Here is an 18,265-nt window from a genome sequence, read left to right as displayed (position 1 = left end):
CATTTAACAATCACCTTGCTTAGCAATGGGAATTCTGGTCCCAGTTGTGGTCATAAGTCAAGGACTACCTGTACAAGACTTGGGGTAGTGGATAGTATTAAAGAAGAGTCTGAGATCAATTCCAATGCTCCTTTACAAGCTTTTCCATTGCATTCCGGAAAAGCATCTTCCAATTTGTTCAGAAAACATAAACATAGATCCCAAAATAATTTTCATATATCATTACATGGGGTATCTCACTAGTCTCTTTTATGTCTAATTCCTGAGGGGTTTGATGAATAAATATCTCTCATTCAGGCAGTGTTGCTCTGTATCTAAAATTGTGGTTGGCTGCAGATGCTTTTCCTTTCAGGAATAGTTCAAAAGAGCATCTCGATCTCTTTTGCTGTTTCTGCTTAATTCAGAAGAAAAAGAAAACGTACCATATTATCAATGAGAACATTATAACCAATTTAATAGAATAGAATAGAAATAGAATAGGAATAGAATAGAATAGAATTCTTTATTGGCCAAGTGTGATTGGAAACACTAGGAATTTGTCTTGGTGCAAATAGTCTATCAAATTAAATACTCTGTTATCAAAATAATCTGGGGGTCAAATCTTGAGTTACACCTGGGAATGTCATGCTCCTTTTTAATTAAAATGAGAGCAAAATGTTTTGAAGTCATCATGGGGAAAATGCTTAAGTATCGCATTATTTAAAGAAAAAAATAGCAAAAAGGAAGTTTGGACTGGGAAAGTTACATAAAAGAAGTGATGCTTAATTAATTATCTTATCCTAATCCAGTGATGGCTAACCTTTTCAGCTTGGTGTGTCAAAAATCGGGAAAAAGTGTAGCCTTCCTCAGGTCGTGTGTCACTTCAAGAAATATCAATAATTTGGTTTATGACGGACTGGGCTGGGGTGATCACACAGGGCTGTGAAACTCGTCTCCCTGGTCTCAGGGCTGCAGGTGCAGGATGTGGGGATCGGAAGGCCACCTTACAGGGCTGTGAACCTCATGGATCTCCTTTCCTCCTGTAGCGTTCCTGAGGTAATGAAACTGACAGACCTCAGTTTATGGCGGTTAAAACTGGTTCTCTGCTGCAAAGATCTTGCGGCAGCGGTGACACCACCTCACGCAACAAGCAGGGAGCAAGGATTGGAGCAGAGCACAGGCAGCCTCTAAATGTGCAGGTTTTCCCCATACCAACAGTCAGTCAAAGTGCCTCGGCGTGTCACGAGTGACACGCGTGTCATAGGTTAGCCATCACTGTCCTAATCCCTTTAAAATGTTTTTCTTTCTTCACGTTTGATATGCTTTAAAATGGCTGAGTATGGGAGTGAGTGACAAAACAACCAGAAAAAGCTCAAGGCATTACTTGCAAACAAATATATTGCCAAAATCATCTGCCAACAAAAATCTCCTTTTCCATCTGCCAGTCATTTGGTAACAAAAGTTACTTTCATGAAAATAAAATGTGTTTTGAGTGTTTTACTACATTCTCATTTTCAGTGAGAGACAAAACTGAAATAAATGGTAATATCTTGGAATAGGAAGACAGCATAACAGGAAGATAGCTGATAACATTCTCCTTAGACGGAAACAAGAAGAACTGCAATATTTTTAAATACCCCCGTTGCATTTCCTTTCTCCTTTCCTTGTTACCCGTCTACAGGGATTGAAAATAATGATGTATAAAATGGAATGAATTAAGTCTTATTAATCTTGAGGTCTAGAGATTTTTTTTCTTTCAAATTTGAACACTGAGTACCAATGGCTTCCTAAATTGCAAAAGAATGCCTTTTAAAAAATAAAAAATAAACCGCACTTTCAATTTATTTGAATTGCTGAAAAATGTTTAGGAAAGATTTTTTTAAAAAATATTTCTGCAAATAGTCCTTGGGGAACATTAGGCTAAGAGGGGACGAATGCTCAAGTTCACCATATTTATTTATTTGTTTGTTTGTTTATTTGTTTATTTATTTATAGAATTTTAAAGTGTGATGGCCTTGGGGCCCATATTTAAAAGACAATCAGGTGATCCTTTGCTGTTTGTTTTATTAAAAAAGTTTTTCTACCACTCTTACATCAGCAGGGCAGATTATACAATATTATTTTAAAAATTCTAGTAAAAATATACATGACTGCAAAAGGCAATCAGTTTTTAATTGGCTGACCAAACAATCAGCATTTGATCTGATGCCAGAAAGAATGATTCACCTTAAAGTCAATTCCATGAGAAATTTGTAGCCTAGAAGGTGCACCACTGGACAGATGGGCGCTCCTGCCCAGCAAACCATTTTCATGCTGATTGAAGTCTATTTTATGAATTTGTGAGCCTCCACAAATTGCCCACAGCCACAGCACCCACAATAGGCTGTCAAAATTTCAATCTGGCTCCAACCAAAGAACCCCTTTTCTTTTTTAACGAGTTTGGAATCCAAATCAACTGTGAAAATTGGAATCAGTAAGAAGGAAAGCGTTTTGAATTTGCCCCACAATAACAACTGAATAGAATACTGAACGCGTAAGCTGGTCAGCTGGCTATTGTTATTTCTAAATTTGTGCTTTTGCTTATAAGGTAATGTGTACTTGCTTTCTCTTTTGTCCTCATTTGTGTTGTTGTTGTTGATCGACTTTTTAGTATTTTGTTGTGGCCAGATTTTTTTGAACACAGGCCTGTCCAAATTTTTCACTCCATATTGTTGCCTCTCACTGTTTCTCATAGTACTGGTTTCACAATTCCAACTCTGAAAATTAGACATACTTACATATCACAATTCCTGCCCTTTGCTTCAAAGCTCATCTGCAATGCGGCTTAAATACTGTTGTTGATCCATAATCTCATTCAGCTTGCAGCTTTATCAGCCTTGCAAAATTTAATTTGCTTCCTTGGTGTTAATCACCGGGCCATAATTAAACTCTCTGTGTGCATCTATAATTTATCAGAAGCAATTTCAATTTTCTCCCTTCAGTTGGAGTCACCTTTGCCTTCCAATAAAAATAGTATATACTGAAATCCTACTATATCCTAAAAAGAAATTAGCTGGTTGGTAAGAACCTTTTGTCCATGAAAACATTTTATCAGTCAACACAATCTATAGCATTAAGCAGTTTAATTTCCAAAACTTTCTCTAAGGAAGTAATTGAATTCACTCTCAGTATCTAAACTACAAATGTATATGGAAGGGAATTCAACAGTGGTTAAGATGCAAATATAATTTCTCGAGGTGGAATGTATGCAATGTTTTTCCATCTCTATCTCTGAAAATTTCCATCGCAATTAATTGACTCAAACATACTGTCAAGTTCTTTATTTACCAGGCACAATGGCTTGGATTGAATTTTAAGCTCTTATTGGAAAAACAACAACAACCCAAGTTCCTATAGTATCCAGATATGTGCATGTAGATGTTCTTGTTAAAATGGTCATAAAATATGTTCATAAAATATCAGAGCACATCTGTAAAAACTTATAAAAATTATTTCTGGGCATGCCATTTTTCTTTAAAAGATTCAACAATTCAAACATTGTAGTTAATGTTCCTCATGTGCAGATATTTTTGTTTCCTCTTTATTACCACATTGGAAGAAGACACCATTGTTCCTTATAGTGTAATGTCACTGAATTCAATGCACTTTCCATCTTTAATTGCCAGGGTATGGGATAGGGGGTTTTAAATTCCAAAAGGGAATTTATTCTTTTGAATACAGAAAGAATTACTTTTCTGCCAGGATCACAAAAGTGAGAGCATTTCTGCAACCCAAGTCAATAATAAAATTAGTTTTACTCTATGGGTATAACTTAAAAGAATGAGTATCTTTTGTTTCACTTTGGTTCCAGTATTTCAACAAGCTGTCATAAAGTATCTTACAACCATATAATCTTATTTAGCATAGTGACTGCTTCATGTTAAAGTGATTGTTATTTCCATGCTAAATGCAGAAAACAAGGCAAAAGTGGGTTACATGGAAGATCTTACTTACTGAAGGTCTTAACACTTTTATGCTAGCACATTAACAATGCTTTGTTCATCTTTTGGAGTTTGGGTGAATACAGGTAGTCATTGATTTACGACTGGTTGCTTAGCAACTGTTCAAAGTTACGACAGATCCCTCAAAAGGTAGCGACCACCTGGATTCAAAGTTCCAACACACACACACACACACACACACACACACACACGTGGTCTTGTGACTGCTTTTGGGTGCTTGGCAACCAGCCCTCATTTATACCCATTTACATGCCGCTGCAGGACTGTAATTTACATTTTTTGCTGGAAATCAGCATTTTCTTCCATTGTGGATAACAGGTTCACTTAACGACTGCTGCATTTGCTTAACAACCACTGCAAAAAACAGTCATAGAATCAGGCTGGACACATGATGACTTGCTTAACAACTGTAACTATTTACAACAGTAATTCTGGGCTCATTATAGTTGCAAGTCAAGGACTACCTATAGATTACTGACAAGATCTAAATTCAATATGTGGATGCCATTATTTCCCAGGATTTAGGAGATATCATGTAGTTCTGACACAATCCCTAATATACCTATTTACAGTGTGCAATTGATGTGTGATATTTTTTCCTATGAACTATGTTACTCAGGAGGTTGTCACAATTTCATTCTGTTCATAGCCTACTTATGGTTTCAAATGGGAAGAGATGTATGTTCCTAGTACGTGGAAACCAAGGGCATCTCTGTGCAAAGGAGATAACTGAGTGTACCCAGTACAGACAGAGAAAATTCAGTTCTTGATTTCTTTTTTCTATGCTTTCAAGTAACATGTAAAGCCATCTGACTAAATTAACACGGCTAAGTGGCAACTCACAGTGTGATTGTGGTACAGATTGTAATTCAGGCCACAGAGTAGCAATAGCACTTAGACTTATATACTACTTCATAGTCCTTTATAACCCTCTCTAAACGATTTACAATGAAAGCATATTGCCCCCAACAATCTGGGTCCTCATTTTATTAACCTCGGAAGGATGGAAGGCTGAGTCAACCTTGAACAGGTAAGAAACAAACTGTTAGCAGTCGGCAGAATTAGCCTGCAATACTGTGTTCTAGCCACTGCGTTACCACGGCTCATAGCTAATTATCAATTTTTTTTAATCAAGCTGTAATAGACCTATTGTTGACTTTAAATTTACATACAACTTGGGGCAATTTGATGGGTTCTACAGGGTTTTAGCCTGTGTGAATTTTGCTAAATGCTATCCTCATTACTAGAGTATACAATATATTAACTGGAGTATATCCTATTTGGGAACAAAAGTCTTTTCCCTAGATCCGTGATGGCGAACCTATGGCACGCATGCTGAAAGTGGCACACAGAGCCATCTCTGCCGGCACGTGAGCCGCCGCCCCGGGTCAGGTCCACTGTGCATGCACACGCGCCTCCCACCAGCCAGCTGATTGTTGGGTATCTGCTCCACATGCGCAGAGGCGCGGGGCATGCGAGGGGGGTCACGTGTGCATGCGCAGAGGTGGGGGGGCCACACGTGCATTGCATTATGAGTGCAGGTACGTGTGCACTTTGGGCACACGACAACAAAAAGGTTACCCATTACTGCCCTGGATAATACCAACTTTATGATGAGGGTATAATATTTGTGACTGTGATTGAACGATTGATAGCAAAATGTAGGTCCCTCAAAAAGACTAGCCGTGGATTATTGTTTGAACTAGTCTGTAGCTAGGCTTTTTGAATATACAAGCATTGACCATTTCTTTCATAAGTCAATATGTAGCTTCAGGATTCTATCTCCAGAAAAGAATGGAAAAAAGAAAATAGTGAAATTTCCCCAAGGTAAAAGGTGATAATCTTGTACCTGTATATCTTATATCCAGGGGTGGGCTGCTGGGGGTTCGTAGGGGTTCAGGAGATCCCCTAGCTAAGATTCTGCACAGTTCAGAGAACCCCCCAATCCCACTTCTGGATGGCCCCACCCCCCACTCCTGGGAGTCCCCACTCAGCCCATTTTGGATGCAGGTAAGTGCAGGGTGCACACAGAGGCTCAGGGAGGGTGAAAAACAGGCCTCCCGGAAGTTTGGGAAGGCCAGAAGACCAGTTCCCAGCTTCCAGAGAACCTCCAGAGCCCAGGGAGGGCAAAACATGCTGCCGCTCCCCCACCATGGTGTAAAAGGCTGACTAGGCCATGCCCACCATGGCCAACAACCAGGCAGAGAACCCATTGCTAAAATTTTTGAAGCCCATCCCTGCTTATATCTCTCGTATACATTCTATACTATACCTCTTATTAAAAGCAGAACCATACGCTAAAATAGCATATTTTAACATACATTCTCCTATTTAGCTTGTCATTACATGAAGCGTTGGCTGTTGCCCCAGACCAATTCCTAATCATCCTAAGAAAACAAGTTCAAGTTTTATAAGAAATATAAGAAAGCTTCTGAGACAGTCTTAGCTAGCTAGTGCCTTCTCCAGTATTCCTGGACTCCTGACTCCATTATCTTCAGACTGTGCTGCTTGTCATGTTTTTAAAGACATTTTTGTGAATTATACATGTACCTGGAAATGAACGAAGATATATCTTGGCACAATTTCCTTAGAGTCTTATATTTCTTTGGTTCCTTCTCTACGATGTTTTTTTTTTTTCTGAAAATGATTTTCCATCGAAAAAGATTGCATATACTAGTGAATTTTCAAGAAGGCAGGCCCGTTTCTCTATACTTTGCTATATATAGTTGCCTTTGTCAAATTAAGAAATAGCTGCCAGAGTCAAACTTAAAGATACTTTCATAAGATTCATTATATTTCAGGAATTACATTCCTTGCCTTATGGGCAAGCAGATGAAAGATCAGAAAATTATGGGACATATAAACTGATACCAAAAAAAGTGATTATTTTACAGGCATGTACGAATGGTCAAACCATTGGAGCATCTAGCTCAATATTTTTAACAGTCAAAGGGCAAAAGCTCTCGGGTTTCAAACAGGAGACATTTTTACTCTACTTGGGGCAAAGTAAAGCTGTGCACTTGCTTCCTTGCTGATACAAGTTTTTTATTTCCAAATGTTATGAGTATGAAATTTCTTGCATTTTTAAAATCTTCTCTCTTCACATATTGTTAAAATACTCCTTCATAAGGAGGTTGGGGTACAAAAAATTAAAAAGCCTAAGAGGTATATTAGAATAAAAATATATAACTAAGAGGCTAAAATAATATGAAAACAATTTAAAAGGAATCTAAAAGGATGGGTAGGAGCATTAGATAGCAAATTAAATATATCACAATGCAAATAAGTCCAAAATGATGAGTTATGCTCATTACCACTGATTTATTTTACTCTATATTAGCATACTGTAGATTGCAGGCTCTCACTAGGACTGAAGTAATGAGTCTTGGCCCAAATAAATTAAGAAGTTACCTTGCAAAACAAAGAAAAAAGTAAAAGTAGAAGCGAACAACCTTAAAAGTTGTTATGTTATTTTCATACGGGGGGGGATTGAACTTATGGTGTTGCAGAGTACTTTTATTTAAATGGAAATCCAACCAAATAATTTTAATTTAACTCTCACCCTATCCCCTGTTTTGAGGGTGGCCTTTGCATTCTATAACCTAGGAAGAGATATACACAAACTTAAATCTCTTTGCACGCGCTTGTATGTTATATTAAAGGAGGAAAAAATATATTTTAAAAACTTGGCATTTTAAAAGAGGTGTGTAGACTTTTTATATCCGTTGTACATATATTAAAGCCTATATTTCCAGTCTGTCATCAACTGGAAGATCTCTCTGAAGCCAAGGAAACAATGTTCTGTAATAACAAGGTTATTTCTATTTGTCTATGCTTAACTGTTTTAGCATAACCATGGTTAAGTGAGGGCAGGATCCTGTATGAAATTGATACAGTGTTTTCCTTTTTCAATTCTGGAATAAGCCCCTGCTTTTCTTGAAGAAGTTTCTGTGTGAAATTGGGGAATGACAGATTTATAGCCTTTGAGTGTAAAAATATATTCTCTATACTGTAAAAAGATATGTGTTTATGTTGACCCCTTTCTGGGGATGCATTGGCCTAGCTCATAAATAATTACTATAATCCAACCCAGGATCTGATGACAGAGCAGTATAGGACATAAATAATTAAGTTACATTTCAAAAACCACTTAAGCTGTGGTTAGATTTCTTGACACCCTGTTGAAATCCTCCTTGCTTGTTAGGGTGGGGGTCACTTATTCATTACCTGTCATTGGAAACAACTATTACAATATGGAAGTATCAGAAACAAAGTGGAAGAAATAGAAATTTTCCTGAAGAAAAAGAAATATGATTCTGCAAAATATGATTCTGCAAAATATGTTGTCGGCAAGGGGAATGGCCTTGAGGAACAGAAGGGAGGACTGCTACCAAGACAGCAGTTAGATAAAAGAAAGCTGAGGCCTGGACAGTACTGTAACATGAGAAAGCGCCTTAGACAAGATTTTCCCTAGTTCTCATGGCAATAAATGGAGGGTGGGGGAAATACAGTGTGTGACTTGTTTATGTAGCTGTACAATAATACTAGTATAGCTTCTCATGACTTTAATTTCCTACTCTGGTTTACCTTGAAGGGCTGACAGGGTACAATTGAAGGGCTGAAGGATGTAATTTATTCAAAAAGAATTTATTTATTTATAAAATATATAGGCCGCCCCTCTTACCTCAAGGTAATGCTTGAATAGACCAGACAAAAGCAGGGGGGAAAGTAGAATTGTATGTGCTGACCTACATGAAATCCAGAGATTTGAACATGAGGATCCAGTTGATAATGCTTAGGATAAAAGATTGAACCAACAAAGGTATTATTGCAAGGCAATGTCAGGCAGCACTTCTAATCATTTCTTCCTGGACTGAATTACAGAACTTTCTAGTGGTGAAATGTACTCATGGGAAATTTCAGCTACTTGGAGATTTATTAAATAAACCAGGGAAGAATGCAGGGTCCCCTAAATTCCTCAGTGTTGGCTGTTTCGTTTTGCAAAAGGTTACAGAATAAACAAGGAGTCAACTTTTCTAGATGTGGTATTTGTGAGAGATAGGACGAGAAGCTGCAATAGGCACTGGTTAATAATACTCAGTGGCAACCTGCAGCTACTAGAGAGATTTTGCTCATCTTATCAAAATCTCATTTTACTTCTTTGAGGTATTTCCTGATCAGGAGTCTCTATAATTTGTCCTGGGGTCACCTTTTGTGACCTTCTGACAAGCAAAGTCAGTGGGGAAGCCAAATTCATTAACAACCATGCTACTAACTTAACAACTGCAGTGGTTCACTTAACAATGGTGGCAAGAAAGTGGCAAAACTAATTAAACATGTCGCTTAGCAACAGAATTTTGGATTCAGTTATGGTTGTAAGTCAAGGATGACTTGTATTCACTTGTGAAAATCAGGCCTCCATTTTGAAATTTGAACATATGGCTGGCAGCCCTCTTACCAAGAGAAGGCAGTTGCCAGAAAGCAACATCTGTATCATTGCTTTCCAAGCTGCTGAGCATTTCCTTCTCCTCTGGAAGGATCTTTCTTATTCTTCATTAGTCCTTTCATCTCTCTGAAAAAAATAAATTGCTGTTTTCTGTCTCCAGTGCAGCAGATTAAGAGTTGCTGACAACAGTACATTTCGTTCCTTGCCAACATTATTTCCTTGCAGCCTTGTATGCACTATTATTCTGCCTATGTTCATGGCTGTGCAGTTTCCAAAACAATCTCTGAAAATTCATTTTCTTATCAGCCAATCAGGATCTTACATACTTCCAGGTATACTCCTAATATGCTGGGTTTGCCTTCTTTCCTTCCCCCCCCCCCTTCATTTGTCCTCTTTCTCTCCTTCCCTTTTGTCTTCTGTTCAGTTATTTATATGTTGGCTTTGTGCCTTTTGAATTCACAAGGGGCTGTAAAATCCCAACTGATAGTAATTAATCTGCTGCTGTTCATCACTCATCTATTTTAAATTTTTGTTCTGTGTGCAGCTTAATTAATCAGAATACCCATTCATTCAGCATTTCATGGAAATGTGGAAAGCAGCTGCTTATTGGGAAAAAGAAAGAAAGCAACAGATCATGTGAACTATGAATGATAATGCTGATAATGATGAAAAATTATGAAACTATAATTCCCAAGGCATGTGAGATCAACACTGAATTCAAAGGAAAAAAATTGCATACAATTCAAGACATTTTGAGTTATGATAAAAAAATTAACATTTATATAGGTTTTGTTTTGATATATGAAAACAATGAAAGTATGTTAACACTTAATTATTTAATATGTTATGAATTATTAGTGATCAGTTATTTAATTTGTTGTATGGGGCGGTTGACTACTTCTTCTTCTTTTTGACCATCTTGGACTTTAAGAGGTGATCTTGGATTAGACTGGCTACTGTAAGCATATCGTCTATGATTGTCTCAACAGGCAGTTTTTAAAAGTCCTATTGAAATACATACATACATACATACATACATACATACATACATACATACATACATACATATTTTTAAAAGGTAAATAAAATACCCATTTTATAAAATTCTCTCCAAAATTCATATTTTCAAAAATCTTGAACAGAAAAAGCCCAGTTCAAATAACCAATGGCCATCTCTGCATCCAAAAAGATCCATGAAGCTTGCTTTTTTATGTGTCTCCAAATATTCCAATATGTCCAACACATTTCTAACATTGTACTTTAACTGTCTTTTAGGTATCGATCCTCATGAATAAATTCTTGAAAAATTGTTTTCATTCTGCCAGCTGGACTCATTATGAACAACTTGTAGTCATTATTTAATAATGATATTGTCCTATAGTTTCTTATTAAAGTCAAATCTTGTTCCTCTTTAGGTATTAATGCTTTACTGGCCTCTTTCCAATTCTCTTTAATTTTTCCTCCCTACAGGATAGAATTCATCTTGTTTTGTAAAGGTTGTAAAAGTTCATCCTCAAAATATTTATAAGAACCTGATAATCCATCTGGTCCAGGCACCTTTCCCAGTTTAATCTTTTTTATAGCTTCAGGAACATACTTTATTGGGGTTTTTATAATATTTTTATTAAGTACTATATTAAACAGATAAGGCAAATACAAAAACATAGTATAAAAATAAATAGGCAAAGAAGAAAAAAATACACCCCCCACCCACCCTCCAAAAACCCAGAAGGACAAAGAAAATATAAGAAACATCTCCCTTCATTCCCAACAAATATATTCAGTATTAACAAGTTATTACTGTATCTTACAATACAACCAAATATCTCTTCTTCACCTACTTCACCCTATTTTTATAAACTCATTTCTAAATCTTCAGCTGTCCTTATTAATTAGCAAAGATCCAGTAAAAAATTAAAAAAAATACCTAATGACCTAAGTATATAATTACCTTTTCCATTTAGTCTAAATTCCCCTCCTTCCTCTTTTAACAATTAAACATTGCCAAAAAAAGAATTAAAACTATTAAACATCTCCAGACATCGTAACTCATTTCGATATCAAAAGACAGTTTAGACAGTTCCAAAAGAAAAACTATCCTATCCAGATAACCATTAAGTAACACCAGAAATAAAAACTTGTTATATAATCATAATCAGATGAACCAATTTTATATTTTTAGAAACTTTTTTATAGTTCTGTTCCTAATCTGTCTTTGTTGCACTGTAATCTTCAATAAATTTGTTTCTTTATTTGTTTTCTCTAGAGAGATATCACTTCTTTTACATAAATTGGAATAATATTGATGAAATGCTTTGTGAATGGCTGCATTGTCCATTAATACAGTATCTCCTTTATTTTCTAGACACTTCCCAGATTTATATGCAAATCATTGGAATCCGATTGTATTACCAAATTATATTTCAGTGTTTTACAAAATTGTAAGAGATAACTCTTTGCTTCAGTAGATCACTACTACTGGAGATAGGAAAATCTAAACATTTTCAAAAATGCAGTGCAAAATATTCTTATTCAGGCCAGTGAGAATAAACATTATCATTGAATAAATATTGCAGAATGTTTGGACTTGCTGGCAAAAACAGGGTTCTCCATCTGATGTAATGGTCATTCTTAATGTGACAAAAGAGGAAAATAATTAAATACTTGATGGGGAAGCCATAACTATATGACTTGATTTCAGTTTCTTTTAACTATAGTTTACTCTGTTCCATCATTTGGAGTCTAGCCTACTGCATCCCATTCAAATACAGCCATCAAACAAGAGTAAGTTGTGCATCTCTGTTTTGGTCTAGGAATTTGAACAAAACTTCCTGTTGGAGCAGCTGAAATCTATTTAGATAGCTGCTTGTGCTTAAAAATTGGCATTATACTCCAACAGATATGTGACAGATTCCAATGCACTTCTTTAACAAGCCAAATGACATTCCTCCATGATGAGCCCAGGACCATGGAGGGCCTGTATTTTATAATGTATTTTATTTTGGAGGAAGAAACAATACATTGTTAGACTTCAAGGTATTGAGTTATTAGCCAACAAATAAGCATGGACTACCCAACAAACTCAATGGCATTAAAGGAACAATGTTTATTCATTCATTTAATCAAGCATTAATAACATAGTCAAAGATCTCTTTCTTATTGTGCTTATTCTCATTCAACCTAAATGATTAAAAATCCTACATTTTGAAAATGAATGGGCACATATGGCTAGACGCCTTGAAATTTACTAAATAAATTAAATAACTAGGAAAAAAAATCCACTGCAGTCCCAAATGTGCTTTTTCAAGAGGCAACTGGACTAATACCTCTACGAGGTTAGAAACTTCATATATTTCCTAAAAAGCAAAGCACATAACCTACATTTAGTACTGTTATTAGCAAAAGAAAAGTAGTAATTTTGATCCAATTTGTCACTCTGGGAGCACTGCCAAAATCAATTTTAAAAAATTAATGCAGATTCTAGTGGTGCACATCAAGACCATAAAGTATCTTGATTGCAGGGTGCCCATCCAGCCTGTTTGCTGGGGTTGCTACTTGATAACAAGTAATAAAGAAGGGTGGATTCAAATGATGATCAGATAAGATTTATCATGCCTTTAAATCCATGTAATTATTTATTAAATTTAACCTGCTGTTCTTCAAAAGGTTGTTCGAAATAGTAAAACAAAAGTGCAAAATACAGGTCATCCTCAACTTACAACAATTCATTTAGTGACCATTCAAAGTTACAACGGCACTGAAAAAAGTGACTGATGACCATTTTTCAGTTATCATCTTTGCAGCGTCTCCATGATCATATGATCAAAATTCAGACGCTTGGCAACTGGTTCATATTTATGAAAGTCGCAGCGTCACAAGGTCATGTGATCCCCTTTTGCGATCTTCTGACAAGCAAAGTCAATGGGGAAGCCAGATTCATTTAACAACTGGGTTACTAACTTATCCACTGCGGTGATTCACTTAATCCCTCTGGCAAGAAAGGTTGTAAGATGGGACAAAGCTCAATTAATAAATGTCTCACTAAACAACAGAAATTTGGGACTCAGTTATGGTCCATAAGTCGAGGACTACTTGTATAAAACACACCAATACAATTAAATGCATTTGAAATCCAGGTAAATAGACATATTAATGTATTTTAAATTCTGGATCCAGAGGAAGTTACTTGAACATGGTTCCCAGTGACATCAACAGGATTTACTATGAGATAAGAAACATGGAGGATGCAACTTTAGTTTGGATTCAACCTAGTCATTTTGCTTTTGTTTTTTTGCACAGAATCGGAGTCAAACCAGATTTGTTTATTTATTTATTTTTGCGTAATTATGGAACATGTTTTCTGTCACTTTTTCTTGGCTTTCCTTTCAGGTGGGAGATGGGAAAATGGAGCTCTTGCAGTCTCACCTGCGGTGTGGGGTTGCAGATCCGCGAGGTTTTCTGCACTCACCTCCTCTCAAGAGAGGCTAATGAGACGGTGACTTTGGAGGATAAACTATGTCACAAACCCAAGCCCACAGGGGTACAAGCCTGCAACCGTTTTGATTGTCCTCCATCTTGGTACCTTCAAGAATGGCAACAGGTAAATTCTAGTTCCCAAAAGAAAAAAAAACCCACCTGTATCTGCTATTAGTGGCTGGGAATGGGAGGGATACTAATCTTGGAATCATAAATTCCATTTATGCTTTGATTTGTTGCCCGCTGACCTCAGGTGAAACCCTATTTGGTTCTTTATGCTGATTTGAGGAAAAAACCCATCCAGCAAATTCCTATCTTACACCCACTTTTATCTACCGATTATTTTATCTAGAAATATTAGTGAGGCCTTTGATTTTGTTTGGAGGAAGTCTATCTAAAAGTCCTAAAGTTTTAATGTTCCTGCAGGAGAGTTTTTGTCAGTGTGATCCACAATATCTTGCTGCTTTCAACAGAATGAGGAAAACAACATTGCACTACTGTATGCATTCCACCCCTTTGGGCAGGTGCATGCTGTCAAATGCAATGCAATTGTCACAGACATACACACAACACACACAACACACACCCAAATACTACAGATCACTGGCTTGTGTTAACGCTCCACAGGTTTAATGTTTTGGCTGTTCGAGTCTGTTGTTTTAATTAGAAACATTTTTTTAAATTAGAAAGCCAACTGTGTTTTCAGCCCTTATCTTATCTCTTTCCCTTTGTCTTCTTTCCAAAAGAAAGTGGCTATAGCATCTCTTTAACATAAAGTGGCCTAAAAGTGTTTGTATCATTATATCTTTTTCAGCCTTCGTTTTATTCCTTTTACAATAAAACAAAGGCTGAAAAAGATGTAAAAGCAATAAAACGAAGGCTGAAAAAGATGTAATGATACAAACACTTTTTGTAAAAGGGGCTTTATAAAACCCGGAATGCATCTTAAAAACCTGCCCCAGCACATCAAATAAAAATCCTTCCTTGTTTCAATCCCCTAATTGTTTTTATTAGTATTTCTATCCTAAGGCCAGCTATTCCACATGCTGTTTGAAGCAACCCATTAACTTTTATGAGATACCGATCAATTTGTGGAAGTGCATTGCTGCTCATGTTTCTCAGGTTTATAAGCTTCTGCTGCAAATGTTCTGCAGTGTTCACAGACATGCGGAGGTGGCATTGAGAGACGGGAAGTTCTTTGCAAGCAGCGCATGGCGGATGGAAGTTTTCTTGAACTTCCAGAAACTTTTTGTTCCACTTCACGGCCAGCTTTCCAACAGGCCTGCAAAAATAAGGATTGTCCCCCTGAATGGCTCCTCTCGGATTGGACACAGGTATGAAGTAGTGGTAGAAACAGAATCTGGATTATTATTATTTTTATTTCCTTTTCTTTGCACAACCTGAATGTTGCTTTTGATGCAGTACTATCATTTTGTTAAGGCAGTATTTCCCACTAAAGTCTTGTAATCTCTAGATTAGATTTATGCCAGTTATAAAGACAGCTGTTTATTGATAATCGAGGATATATATTTTTCTTATTATTATTATTTTTCTTATTATTGGATTTAGACTCTTTTGGGCTGACCCAATTATGCCAGGTAATATTACCATATTACTAGTGAGGCTACAGGCTAATGAATCCGCAGAATATGCCACCTGTGGAAACCCCTGAGAGTCTTTCAGAATTTGAACTTCAGTTGGTAAATAGCAAATTTAAACAATTCCTCTGATCCACTGTCAAAAATTAAGCCATGAGGTATTTTGTTACTTTTTGAAATTACTTCTGTATTGTAAAACTAGAGAAGACGAACAATAACAAACGTGTTTTTTTTCAAGTTACACAGATTGCCACAATAGGGTTTTCATGCTGGCTTAAATTTAGTAGGATTGTTGAGTAAGTGAGATATTTCTGTTATCATTGATCTTTCAACAATGACCGCCCCTGATAAAATTCCAAGGAATATTTGCTGGAACATCATTAGAAATCATTAGAAATCCATGATCAATGTAAGAATATTAAATCTGGGGAAGGGATCTGCCAGTCTGACTGAACACTGCTGAATTATAGAGCAAAATTATAAACATGTTTCAGAAGAATATTTAGACTTTCTAATAGTCTAGTATATTATTGCTATCTAATCCACATGCCTTTTTAAGGTGAATTATATTCTGCTGACCTATGATCCTTAACTGAGAATGGCTTTTTCTCTTCTTCCTGTTCATTTCTTTCCATTCCTCCTTTGTCCAAGAAGCAAGCAATTAATTTGGTTTTTGAAAAACATATTCATGCCAGGTTGGATGTGCACAATGTAACAAGCCTAACTAATGGGTAATGATCTAGCCTGACAGCCAAGCCAAATAAATAGATTTATCTAGATAAATCTGGTGTTAGAACATGTAGTCTTTCTGAGTGTAATAGGCACCTGTCTATTCCTCAGGCAATGTTCATTATTTTACTTTTAATCATTCAACCATTGCTTTTAATCATACATTGGAATCTATGCTACTCAAATTTTTAGATCACAAACTGTTTTCTTCCACACCTGGGAATATTTCATTTCTTTTTCTTACATTCTAACTTCTGGGTTTATGACCCTCCTCTTCTAAATATTTATTTTATTTATTTAGATGTATATGGCCACCCAATTTGTGTGATCACAACTCAATAAAACCAAATTGCAAACCCCAAATTGCATTTCAAACCAACAAAAACAAAGCATGCAATCAGGGCCCATCAACACAGAATCTACCTCCCAAAGACAGGCTCATCTACAGAATCATCCTGGCCTAATGCCTGGGGGTGGGGGGTGGGGACAAACTTCTGAAGTTTTTCTAAACACTAGCAGGTTTGGGGGACAATTGATTTGGGGGGAATGGGGAGACGTCTTTCAAAAGGGCAGGTGCTGCAACTGAGAAGACACGTATTCTAAGTCCCATCAGATGATGTTGCTTCGGGGAAGGGACTTGGAACATGTCATAGCATGTGGGATAGACAGATACTCCAATAAAGCAGAAAATTTGTAGCTCAGGATTGAAATCCTCTCAGAGATCCTCTGAGCTTGGTTGTTTTCTTGCAGATGTTTCATTACCCAAATTTGATAACATCATCAGTGCATTATTAGTGCACCAATGACACTATCTAGTTTGGGTAATGAAACATCTGCAAGAAAACAACGAAGCTCAGAGAGCACCAAGGACCCCACACAAGTGGTCTGGCAAATAATCCAGTCCTGTGCCATATTGGGCTTCCTAGTCATAACCAGCACCTTGAATAGCACCTGGTAGCTTATTATTTTATTTATTTTTCTTTATTTATTTGATTCGTCAGTCGCTTACAAGATAATATACAGTATATCAGTATAAACATGAGTAAGAATACAGGAAATAGGTACGAATAAATGGGGACAATAGGACAGGGACGGTAGGCACGATGGTGCACCTATGCGCGCCCCTTACAGGCCTCTTAGGAATGGGGTGAGGTCAATAGTGGATAGTTTGAGGGTAAAGGAGTGGGGGTTTGAGGATGTAACTACAGAGTCAGGTAGTGCATTCCAGGCATAGACCACTCTGTTGCTGAAGTCGTACATTCTGCAATCGAGTTTGAAGTGGTTTACATTGAGTTTGTTGTGTGATCTTGTATTGTTGTGGTTGAAGCTGAAGTAGTCATTGACTGGTAGGACAGTGTAGCAGATAATTTTGTGTGCTACGCTTAAGTCTAACCATAGGCGGCGTAGTTCAAGGTTGTCCAAGCCCAAAATCTCAAGCCTAGTGATATAGGGTATTCTGTTGCGAGCAGAATAGTGTAGTACTCTTCTCGTCAAATACTTCTGGACTCACTCAATTGTATTAATGTCTGATATGCAGTGTGGATTCCAGACTGATGAGCTGTATTCGAGTATTGGTCTGGCAAAAGTTTTGTATGCTCTAGTTAGCAATTATACAGTTCATGCATTTCATGCACTGTATGCCCATGTTATTGTGACCTATAACCACTTGCACTGTGCATCATTTAAGGGCAGTCCCATGAAGAATGCATTGCAATAGGCCAGGGGTGTCAAACTGGTGGTCCGCAGGCCAGATGCGTCACGCGCAGGCCACACCTGCCCCAGCTCCACTAATGGGAAAAACATCACGTGACAGCAACATGACACGGCGAGTTTAACACCCTTGCAATAGGCCATCTAGGAGTAACTTAAGATGCAAATCTTTTTTGATGCTTCAGCTGGCACAATTGGTTTATAAGCTGGAGTTCTGCAAAGGCCCTCCTAGCCACCACTGCTGCTACCTTGAGCAGGAGTCCAGGGGAACCCTCTACATTTGCACTGTTTCTGACTGATCCAGAATGGTAATAGTGCAGACAATG

The 18,265-nt window shown here is 37.1% G+C and overlaps 1 protein-coding gene across 1 annotated transcript in view; it reads left to right on the top strand.

Moving 5' to 3' along the window:
* The window catches only part of ADAMTSL1 (ADAMTS like 1), a 252,080-nt gene that overhangs the window by 170,889 nt on the left and 62,926 nt on the right, over positions 1-18,265 (top strand). Inside the window, exons 16-17 of the mRNA XM_087957646.1 lie at positions 13,816-14,026; positions 15,057-15,236. Of these exons, the coding sequence (XP_087813772.1) occupies positions 13,816-14,026; positions 15,057-15,236 (391 nt within the window). The remainder of the gene's footprint in view (positions 1-13,815; positions 14,027-15,056; positions 15,237-18,265) is intronic.

Source organism: Notechis scutatus, chromosome 2, assembly GCF_049901735.1.
Source record: "Notechis scutatus isolate UNSWTSFEM ecotype Mainland chromosome 2, rNotScu1.2, whole genome shotgun sequence".
In the NCBI taxonomy this organism is placed as follows: domain Eukaryota; kingdom Metazoa; phylum Chordata; class Lepidosauria; order Squamata; family Elapidae; genus Notechis; species Notechis scutatus.
The sequence above is the reverse complement of the archived record's forward strand: the minus strand, read 5'-3'. Positions and strand labels throughout refer to the sequence as shown.